The 12,167-nt window shown below is 33.9% G+C and overlaps 1 protein-coding gene and 1 long non-coding RNA gene across 3 annotated transcripts in view; both read left to right on the forward strand.

Moving 5' to 3' along the window:
- The window catches only part of LOC149485333 (uncharacterized), a 316,030-nt gene extending 304,292 nt beyond the window's left edge, over positions 1-11,738 (forward strand). Inside the window, exon 2 of the long non-coding RNA XR_016316217.1 lies at positions 11,303-11,738. This is a non-coding gene — a long non-coding RNA (uncharacterized LOC149485333). The remainder of the gene's footprint in view (positions 1-11,302) is intronic.
- LOC149485346 (uncharacterized) overlaps positions 1-11,738 on the forward strand; it is a 48,156-nt gene extending 36,418 nt beyond the window's left edge. For both annotated transcript variants that reach the window (XM_089700205.1, XM_089700206.1), the window contains exons 2-7: positions 6,740-6,936; positions 7,260-7,388; positions 8,411-8,530; positions 8,802-8,964; positions 9,373-9,501; positions 9,700-11,738. In XM_089700205.1, the coding sequence (XP_089556331.1) occupies positions 6,740-6,936; positions 7,260-7,388; positions 8,411-8,530; positions 8,802-8,964; positions 9,373-9,501; positions 9,700-9,937 (976 nt within the window). In that variant the 3' untranslated portion in view covers positions 9,938-11,738. The remainder of the gene's footprint in view (positions 1-6,739; positions 6,937-7,259; positions 7,389-8,410; positions 8,531-8,801; positions 8,965-9,372; positions 9,502-9,699) is intronic.
- Positions 11,739-12,167: the final 429 nt, after the last annotated feature.

A 12,167-nucleotide genomic window follows, 5' to 3' on the forward strand; every position in this document is an offset into this window, starting at 1 on the left:
TCGAAATCGAACCGTTAGTTTTTACGTGATGCCTTCACATACAGACAGACAGACAGACAGACAGACAGACAGACAGACAGACAAAATTTTTTTAATCACATATTTGGGTTTGGTATCGATCCAGTAACACCCCCTGCTATTTATTTTTTCAATATTTTCAATGTACAGAATTGACCCATCTACAGATTTATTATATGTATAGATATAGATAATAGAGCTCGTATTTCATAAATAATATCAAGTCTTAGTCGTCTCATAATGATATTAAGTACTTATGAAAATTCAGTTCGGGAGCCTTCATAAAAAAACATAGTGTGGTCCACAGATTTGGTTTGGTTGCTGAGTTGTACCATAGATTAGATACTAGGTTGTAGAGTGGTTGTATTAGAATACATTTTTAGTCGGCCATTTATATCCCTTAACACCAATTATATCTTAACCATTTAGATCTTCCATTGTATTATAATATCATGCCTTTAATGACAACATATCCTCATTATTATATTTTATAGTCGAAAAGAGACTTGCAATAATTAAGGTCATCATAACGCTCGTGGCATATTTAAATACATGAATGATTAATTCATTCTAAATATTTAGTCGGAATAAATTATTTTACGTAGGTACACAGCACATACACAAATATTGTTTTTTATAAATTTATTGTCTTTGTGCTATAGGTAGTATATATGTATGTTTATGTATTCTATTTATATAATATGTATGTATATGTGTATTTTATTTATTTGTATTATAATTTATGCATTTATGTATACAGGGTGTCCCACTATTGGTATACTAAGCGCGAAGGGACTTGTAGTTTTGCATACACTGATCACGTAAAAAATACTTAAACAAAAAAATTTCGTCAAAAATTTTTTGCTAATTTTTTCCTGAAAATCCATGTTTTCTTCTCTAGCTTCGCGCAGCCGGCATATACCGATTCTCTAATGTGAGCATTTTGTCTATGAAAACATAATCTTAAACGATAGCTCACGTGCTGGTGGCAAAGTTGGGCTGGTTGCTCGTTATGGGTGTACACATAGAGTTTTAAGAATTCATCTATTTAAAAAAAAAATGCATCTGGAATTTTATAAGTATTTTTTACGTACTCAGCGTATGCAAAACTACAAGTCCCTTCGCGCTTAGTATACCAACAGTGGGACACCCTGTATAGTAGGTATATTTGATACTTAAATAATTTTATTTATTTATTAGGTATAATTATTATCATTATTTTTTTTTCTCTTCTTTTTGCACTATCCCATTAACATCATACATTTCCTTTCCCATCAGGTTGCCTGGTAGAGATTGCTGCTTAGCAATAAGGCCGCCTCTTGTACAAACTATGCCTTCCTTTTGTATTTTAATGTTATTTTTGTCCTAATTTTGTTTGTGCAATAAAGTGTTATAAATAAATAAATAAATAAATACCTTTGAATAAATATGCAAATATATTTGTACGCATTATCTATTTAATTATACATTATTTGAACTCGTGTTCATCAAGGTCATCGTTTAAATAATTTCATAGATACTTACTTATAGACAAATAAAGACCCTACCTATCACTTATTACTATAGGTATTTTGTAAGTTCATATTACTATAGGTACTTCTTTAGAAACATTTAATCTGTATTTGAGATAAAGTTGAGTAAATAAATGCATCAGTCTGAAAATTCGTGTAGAGCCTGATTTAGGAATGAGTACTTTCTTGTTATTTGAATAGAACTCTTTATTATATTAAGCACTTGTTACATAAACTCGATATCGATTAAGGTAGTAAAATTTTACATTTGGAAATGTTTCTTGATATGATCATCTATATATATAAAACTCAAAGGTGACTGATATAGTGATCTATCAACGCATAGCCCAAACCACTGGACGTATCGGGCTGAAATTTGGCATGCAGGTAGATGTTACGACGTAGGCATCCGCTAAGAAAGGATTTCCCGAAATTCTTGCGGGAACGGAGAAAAACGGGGATGCACGTACAAAGTCGTGGGCGGAAGCTAGTAATATACAGGGTGGCCGGTCAATTGACGTCACAAAAAAAAATGTAGGTCCGGTATGTTGTGGAGTATCCGAATCACCCCCATGTATGTTCCGCGATTTTTTATAGTTTCGGAGTTATGATTTTTTTTCGATTTTTTGAGGAATTTCGACTTGATCATCTTAAAAAATTTCTAAAAAAAAAAGCATAGACTTTTTAGAGTTTATTTTTTTTGCAACTGAGTTCCTATGAGTTGCACTTTTATGCCTAAAATAATCAGCTTCGTAACTTTGATGAAAGTTATGAAAATGTTGGTCTAAAGTTAAAAATTTACGTTCCGTGAATTATGACTTAAATTTTCAACTTGAAATTAAAAATCTAAACAGGTGACCTTATGATTTCTTAGTTAGTCTTAAAACTGCGCCAGACTCTCAGCTTTCATAATAATAATAATAAAGTGGTACTTAATGGGGGGAATTTGGCTAAAATCGGTCTTCAAAGACAGCAAGGTGGAAAATTCTTAAAATTAGCCAACTGATTAAAAATAAATTTATCATTCCTACGGCTAATTTAATGATTAGAGAATGCTGAAAACCTATCGTGTTGGTTGGATAAGGAAAGTTTTAAGTAAGAAGTAGATCATAATGTAAAAATAATTTAATATTTTTTAAATTTACAATAGATTTTCAAAGTGGCCACCTCCAGCAGTATTACACATTGTACACCTTGGTAAGAAACGGCAACTTTTACCTGCAATAACAATGGGCTGAAAGGATAAGAGACCGTATTGCTATCTCTCTCACTCTCGGTGGCGTGAGGGGCCGAGCGCAACCGACCAAATCCAATGCAAAACAAGTTTGTTAGTTACCGACCTCAGTTGTGCTCACATTGTGTTTATTGCTACTCGTGTCGCCATTTTATTACCCACGGACTCCGCCGCTGCTTACTTGTTTGACTACTTAGCTCGTTTATTGGACTGTGTTTTGCATTGTGATTTGGACTTTGTTTACTTGGAAGTGTAAGAGATGAGTTACACGTTAAGTGAATATGCAGAAATGCATTATTTTTATGGAGTTGCACGAGGAAACGGCGTTGAAGCAGCGAAACTGTATCGCGAACAACTTCAACGCCGTGGTGGACCACAACCTCTGCGATATCCCGACCATCGTGTTTTTATTAACACACACAACACCTTGATGGCAGGCCGCATTCCTGGCCAACGCGGCAATCGTGAAGGAATCTTTAGAGCAGACCTGGATCGCACAGAAGTGGTGCTGGAAGCAGTTCAGCAAAATCCGTCTACGAGTACGAGAGCTATAGCTCGTGCTTTAGACATCCCAAGGACTTCTATCCAAGCCATACTACACGATGAAGGATACCACGCGTTCCACTTTCGACGAGTCCAAGCTTTACAGCCGACAGACCACCAATTGCGCATTGATTTTTGCCAAACCATGTTAAGAAAAGAGCAAGATGATCCTGGATTTTTTAATAAAGTTTTATGGTCAGATGAATCAAGATTTGAGCGATCTGGAATATTCAATATTCATAATTACCACACGTGGGCGATGGAAAATCCACACGCTGTGAGAGCTTCAACCTTTCAACATCGTTTTAGCGTTAACTTGTGGTCTGGTGTCCTCAATGGCGAACTAATTGGTCCGTTTGAATTGCCGACTAGACTTGATGGAGCAACCTACAGAAACTTCTTGGAAAATGAACTTCCATTGTTGCTGCAAGAAGTTAATCTCGAACTTAGACGCACTATGGTGTTTCAAAATGACGGCGCACCGTGTCACTACGCAACACAAGTCCGAAATTATTTAAATGAAGCATACCCCAACAGATGGATAGGACGCAGTGGACCAATTAGATGGCCTCCACGCTCACCTGACCTCAACCCCATCGATTTTTTCATTTGGGGCTATTACAAGGAAATAGCATACGCCCGAGAATGTTCGAGTGAACAAGAGCTGAGGCAGAAGATTACAGAAGCCAAACGTGTTGTCAAGGAGAACAGAGAAGCATTTAGACGATTGAAACACAATTTCTTACGAAGGTGTAGAATGTGTATTGCTGCTGGAGGTGGCCACTTTGAAAATTTATTGTAAATTTAAAAAATATTAAATTATTTTTACATTATGATCTACTTCTTACTTAAAACTTTCCTTATCCAACCAACACGATAGGTTTTCAGCATTCTCTAATCATTAAATTAGCCGTAGCTTAGGAATGATAAATTTATTTTTAATCAGTTGGCTAATTTTAAGAATTTTCCACCTTGCTGTCTTTGAAGACCGATTTTAGCCAAATTCCCCCCATTAAGTACCACTTTATTATTATTATTATGAAAGCTGAGAGTCTGGCGCAGTTTTAAGACTAACTAAGAAATCATAAGGTCACCTGTTTAGATTTTTAATTTCAAGTTGAAAATTTAAGTCATAATTCACGGAACGTAAATTTTTAACTTTAGACCAACATTTTCATAACTTTCATCAAAGTTACGAAGCTGATTATTTTAGGCATAAAAGTGCAACTCATAGGAACTCAGTTGCAAAAAAAATAAACTCTAAAAAGTCTATGCTTTTTTTTTTAGAAATTTTTTAAGATGATCAAGTCGAAATTCCTCAAAAAATCGAAAAAAAATCATAACTCCGAAACTATAAAAAATCGCGGAACATACATGGGGGTGATTCGGATACTCCACAACATACCGGACCTACATTTTTTTTTGTGACGTCAATTGACCGGCCACCCTGTATATAAGTTAAAGGTCTAAATGCCAAATGAACAATCTAATAAATGAATCTTTCTTCAAACCGGCTATTTTGTTTTCATCAATGCTTCCAACACATAAATCAACTCAAAATCACTGACTTTCTTGATATGCGAGAAATTAAGGATTTTTCTTTCTGCTTTCTAATTTATGTGCCTCCATAACTTGCAACGAAAAAAATTACTCGGAATTAACATTTTAAAACGCAAATTGATTCTGAATACATTCAAATGACTACAGAAAATTCTGAAGAATTCACAGTAAATGTTGCCAAAAAGATGTGTCCTCTATTCCGAATTACCACTGAATTACTAAGAGCAATCACGTTTCATTTCACGTGTTCACGTGACGAAATGAACACCTTACATACATAGCTTTGCCAAGGAAAGCCTGTAATGCGATCTATATAGGTACTTCTGCTATAAGTCGACAAAGTCGCGTGTGAGAAATCTAAACGTTAAAAAGGTCACGCAATATCAGCTGTTAGTTAGCGTTCAGCCAACATAAAATATCGTCGCAAGTACAGATAACAAAATTTCAAAGTTATTAACTATTAATAAAATTGCACAATATATGTTGTACAAACCTTAAGAAAATTTTCCAATGTATTCCTTGTTTATCGATAATTGTTCACTATGCAGCGATAATACGTCGGTTACGACTAACAATGCCCACAAAATCGCGAACTATTTCAGTTTTACGATTTCATTCTGCTTTTTGTAAATCTGACTTTAACGAGTTTTTTGTACATTATTCTTGCGCCTTAATCGCATCCGTTGCGTATTCTTATTTGTTCTAAATACACAAACATTTGATTAAACTTAAATCACGATTATTTTCAGTGCAGTAAAATATTTATCCCGCTTCATGGAAGTAATTTTGTTTTTTGCGCATTTGCAATTAAATGAATAGCCTCTAATTATTTATTATATCTTCAATATCCATGCTATTATTTTATTTTAAATAGCTCTATTTAAACATATACTCTTACTTTCGTACATAAACAGGTGTTAACGGATGTGAATTAAATTTGATATACTTATAGGTATCGTTAAAAGTCGGGGCGGGTGCCGATATCGAGAATATTGTGTCATTCGCACAAGCATGATATCTCAAGGCGAGGCAAGATTATATTAGGATTCTTTCAGTGAGCCAAGATTGTGTAACTTGGAGTACATCGTGCGATAGCAATTAATCCTAATGCTAATATTTCTCTTTCACTTATCTTTAAAATACACAGAACATTTGACTTCTTACTATTATAATTAATCTAGATTCTTAACCTTCTGTTTTGTTTTCACAAATCAGCAAATTAACAATTAACGTATCCTTGTTAAAGCGGATTAAAATAATAGCTTTAACTGTTAACTCATTATAGTTATTTAGACAATACAATTGTTTATATTGAACACTACGTTATGATCATTACGAATAACGTATAAATAATAAACATATTGTTTAACAGTTTGTACAAAACTAAATGAGATAAAAAGAAAGCTTGAAAGTGGAAACTTCCTAAGACAAGAATATACTTCGAGATTTTATGAGCCATAAAATCAAATGGATTTATAAAACACAAATAGATACACAATACCCACTAGAACAGTATTAGAAAGCGTACAATAAAAGTACAGAAACAACACTTTATCTAACTTTATCTAACAAATTGTCATTTTCCATTAAATTATTCGTAAAGAGGGTTACGTTATGAATAATTTTTCATAAAACATATTTCCAAGTAGCGACATAATATCCAAAAGAAACATAATTTTCCTGTTAGAATATTAAAAAGACAGGATTTTTTACCCCAAATCTCAATTTCGCTGAAGTAAATACCTATTTTTTTTTTTAATATGAGCTGCTTGAATTTGTTAATTTAAATATTTTATTAAACATTGTGAACAAAAACTTACCAACAATGTCTTCTGATTGAGCCTATTCACTTATTGCATAATTTTCTTTACAGGACAACATCGCCCCCTGGCGAGCCTCTAGTTCGAGCCCCTGTTGGAAAGCCCAGATGTCCGCCTGCAATATCACGTCTTCGAGTAGAAAAAGTTGAAGGTGGCTTAGCAGTCGCCGGTGTCGTCGTGGCTGCCAACTGTCAAATTGTTCTCCCAATATTTGGGTTCCTTTTTATGCTTGTGGGATGCGTTCTCACTGGTAAGTAATCTACCCTTTTTAGAGACCTAAGTAACGATAAACTGTACTTGGCAGTAACACTAAGGCATCATATAAGCCATCTCATAAAATTAAGTTTTATTTTCACAAATGCAAAAAGAATAGAGCTCATTTATACTAATATACTAATGGTAATTATCTATAGTCTATACATATTGCCCAACATTTAAACACCCTTTGTGCTTTCTCCAGAAATATTCAGATTCTTAAAATAGTTTTCCTTGACCTGAAGCATGCAAAACAGCTATCACTATTTATTATCTATGCTAATTTAAGACTATCTAACATAAATCTATTCTCAACAGCGGCTTCGTATCGCGGTTGCGGTGAAAATGAGGAACCTGACCACTATGCGGCTCGGATCGCCTTCACGGGCAACTCGCGCGTGCTGGGCCCCGTCTGCATTGTTGCTGGCGCACTTATGACGATAGCTGGTTAGTATTTTACATCTTAAAACTTATAGCCAAATAGTCACGTTCACGGAATCCGCCAATATTGGTTGCCGCAGTCAAATTCATAAAGATAAGCGAGGTAGCTTTGTTTACAACATGTAGGTATGTTTACATTGTCAACAATAGCAAAGAATAAAATAATAATCTCGATTTTCGTAGGTGCTACTGTTATCATTTATTTAACTTTTATTGCGTCTAAAAGATTTGATTTTGGTCCGTTTCCAAAACGATCACGTAAATGAAACAAAAAAAAAGACTTCAAAAGCGCGTCAATGAATATTAAGTTTATGTAGATTATGGATATATAGGCATAACGTTGGCAAGTACCTACATAAACATAAATATCACTGAAAAAGTTCTGTTATACGTAACTGGTTCATGACGTCACAATGTCGTATGTCGTAGGTATACGTACTTATACTAAACCGTTCTTCCGAGGTAGTTTCAAGTTTGGCACACGGCCAAACAACAGGGTCTGAAGGGTCTTGAAGCAAAATCTATTTCATAGTTGAGTAACGTTTCGGTTCCAATAAACGATCAATAACCTTACCTACCTTCCATTTATCCCATTGGAACCAAAATCGATTTCAGGAATAATGTATTATTTACATTCAAAAGGGTTTGATTACAATTTCCATACCCATGTTAGTACATATTAATTACTGCTAATTAAACCATAAGCCAGACCTTAAATTTAGGTCATTATCAAACCAATCACCACCATATCGTCAAAGTGACCTTTTTAATTAATTTTCCCATTCATAAGCTTACATAGAATAAAATAGAAACAATATAATATGAAAACTGAATACCAATTTGTTTAAGGTAGGTATATAAATAATTCAAAACGCTTGCTCGTGATCACGCTCTCTTTTCAGTGTTCGAAACATTGTAAAATACAACATTTTAAAGAAAATTTTTTATGTTTAATTAACTAGCAAACGTATAGCAAAACTTACAATTATTAACTTACCGTTTAATAATACTATGATTTTTATTTTCAGGAATAGTATTGTGCATATTGATGCGTGCAGCACAGAAAAGGCAACGGCGCCTAGCTTTCCACTGTCCCATACATGGGGACTTCTACCCACTGAGCCCTCAAAATAGTAGAAAATACTCACGTAAGTTATAAAGTTATTATCACAATTTTTTTGTCCAAATACAAGACTCTTTATTTGCTACACTTTTATATTCTCTGTAGAACCTCAAACAAAACAAAATAATACCGTAAAATATTATATAAGCTGTAAAAAGCATTTAGTCCTATCAGCATTGACCTGTTTGGTCGAATACGTCTAAAACTTATCAATCAAACTTGCCACACCTAACGAAAAGTTCTGACATTTAAAAAAATTTAAAAAATGGCGCCAAATATTTTTTTTTCTTTTACAGGCAGCCCCACCGGTCTATGGCGGTTCCTGCGCGGCTGGCTAGGCATGGTAGAAGAGAGTGAGACACCACGCTGCCCGCGTTCCGTGGAGCCCGCGTCGCCAGCGAGGGCGGACGCGCCGTGCCCGCCTCCATTACCCTTCTTAGTTCCTAGTGATTCTGTTGTGTGAGTTTATTATGGAATATTAATTATTAATTATTGGAATACTAATTTGTATCTTTATTAGTTTATTACATATTTCAATACTTTATCAGAATACGCAAAAGAACTAACTTTTCTGCCATAAATTCCCACATAAGCAATCAAATAATAAAGCGATAGTAATTTTCACCAGAATACATACCTACTGATAACTAAAACAGAACTCAAAGAAATGCTATATATAATATATAGATCTACTCAGCTAATTTAAATCTACTCAGCTAAGTTAAATATAAATAAATACCTAAGTCCTAAACCTTGCTCAATATTCAGTATCCAGTAGATACCTTATACATAGTAGTTTCTTTGCAGATTAATTCTTAAAACTTCATGAGGAAAAGATTTCTCTAATATCTATTTCTATTTTTACAGAGGCATGGCATCTATCCTCGGTGCGCCGCTTAGTCCTGAACAAACATTTGGGTCAATAAAGTCTTTGGCAATATCCAGAGAAGTCGCCAGTTTTCCCCTGTCACGGTCGCCGACACCTCCACCCTTAAGGTATGTTCATTTAAATATTATTTGAATAAAAAACTCATAAAACTCACAAATATAGCTTGTTTATAAGAACTACTCCCAACATTTTGGCTGAAACTTTTACTGCGCGTTTACACTCATTGCTATATTTACCTTATACGATTTTTATTATACGATTTTTCAGTTCTGTTGCACAGCACTGACTAGTTCGTTATTTTTCAGTTGTCCACCATTCAAAGAGGAGTCGAAAATAGGTGACATCCCAAACGCAGTGCCATCACACTTTGATTGCGGGTCGCCGACCTGCAACTACCGCGTCGTCGAATGTAAACTCACGACGACTGACGAAATAAATCGCACCGGAGAGAAACATGAATCTACCCTCGCGAGTGTCCACCACACAGACAGATTGAGACCCGCTACTGTTTGTATCACAATCCCAAATGAGGGCAAAGGCTAAACCCGCCGCAACTAAACGTAATTTTATTTTAGTGTCCACGGCGATAATGACTGTTTCGTTGTTAAATTGTGTTAACAGTGAATTTCGACTGACTATGGCGACGATAGCCAACGAGTGCATTCCAACGTATGACGCGGAATTTTCGTGATTGACTTTCAGTGTTCATTTAACTTGGTCATGTATGAAGACGTTACTATATTATGCTTGACATCAACTGCTCAAACTATCACATCGGTCTTCCGCTAGCGCTCATATAACATACTATCTGTGTATCATAACTAATACAATTCAATCATAACTTGATTGTAAATTGTTTTCTGTGTTTGCATTTACATGTGAATATTTATATTAAGTAGGAAAATTTTTCAATACAAGATGTGTAAAAAATTATGTTCCTATTTAATTTAAATTATCTACTTAAGGTTTTTTTTTATCTTACGTAGATACACTCTTGAATTACATGATTATATGTAATTGTATGAAACTAATACTGCGTAAGACAGAAATCGACCTAACAGAACATACCATGTGCGCATTGTTATCATTTACTCAAACAATTAAGTACTATTAAATATAATTTTAAATCATTTCTATGTATTTTGTTTGTGTTTTATCTATATTGTCTATGTTAAATAAATATTCTAATTGTCTTTTTATATATCTATTATATTATTCATGTATAACAACTATTATAAATTTAAGCATCATCTATCGTGATAGGTTAGATTTAAATTTACAATTTTCACTCTTAAACTTCTAGTCCACATTTATATATGTACATAATGCTGACATTGTATTCCACCACCAACTAGTGTTAATTTTAATGGAAATGAAATTATGGTAGAAAAACTCTATGAGAAGACAATCTCGAGTTGTTCTTTAGGTCGGAACTCGGAATCAAATGGCAGCGACTCATATATATATTAAAGCTTATTATTATATTTGGCTCAATTTATTGTGTAGTGTATTCATTCATATTTCATTTGCAGTGTAATACCATGGTAATACGTAATTTTTGGAATAGGTAGGATTTGTTAACTTGATATGTAAGGGTAGGCCGTTCAAATAGATTGTGATACATTTAATTTAGAAGAGGAATTTTTATAATGTTGTGTTCTACATGCCCGCAATAAGGATATTTATTAAATGTTTTGTACTTTATAAGGTTTTGTCTCAGTAAATGCAAATGTTATATTTTGTTTCTATACTTATTCATAATAACTACTCAAGAATTTCTTCTTACACTATATTTTTGTCCACGTCCGGTTTCTATTCAGAAAATCATGCAAATGTTATTTTCGATGTGTAATTACGTCGATTATAGAAACTACACATTTAATATTTGCTCTTATATAAATTATTTAGATTATTATTATTACTACTCATACTTACTATTCTTACAATAATATTTGTTAAATAAGAGGCAAAAGCCAAATGTGTTGCCAAAAATAGAATTCATCGCGTCCATAAACTTCTTTTGTATGATATTTGCTTTATTCTTGTAAACAATAGTATAAAATGCTCACAAAAGACAATTTAGGGGGAATATGGTAGAGAGTAAATGATAATGTAGTTCACACATTATATCTAAGTTAATTAAGTCCTATTTAAAATGCAAACTTTAATTTTTGTGATGACGGCATTTATTGGCCAAGTTATTTTGAAATAGGTAACGTAATTTTTATAAATTATAGATAAGTACGATGCCTAAGTAATGTACTATATTATATAATGATCTAAGCGTATTTAATATTGTTATAGTAATAAGTATAAAACCGAAAAATACAAAATTTGATTTTAATGTTTTGTTTTATTTCCCATGGATATACATATAGGTATGCAGATTTTAGATATGAAAATCCTAGTAATATCCTAATAATAATTGACAGATAATTTAAGAGTCAAGAGACACTAAAACAAAACCTACCTGCCCCAAAGTTGGATAGCATCCGACTTTGGCCGCATCACGCATGGCGACCGGCCGCGGCTGGTGACTAAAATCGAGCGTGCAAAACGAGCAGTTGCAGGCAGAAATGATCTAAGTTGCAGGCGATCGCTCGCTGCTCCAAATCTACATAAGTTTGTTACTCCTTCTGTCCTTCATGCAAAAACTGCTGAAACGAATTTCATAAAACTCAGCAGACACATAGAAGGTAACTTGGATTAACACATGTTTTTATCCCGAAAATCCCACAGAAACGGGAACCATGCGGGTTTTCCTTTGACGCTG

Source organism: Colias philodice, chromosome 10 (genome assembly GCF_061535455.1).
Source record: "Colias philodice isolate Cphi_HAF_F1 chromosome 10, ilColPhil1 Martin Lab GWU primary, whole genome shotgun sequence".
Classification (NCBI taxonomy): Eukaryota; Metazoa; Arthropoda; class Insecta; order Lepidoptera; family Pieridae; genus Colias; species Colias philodice.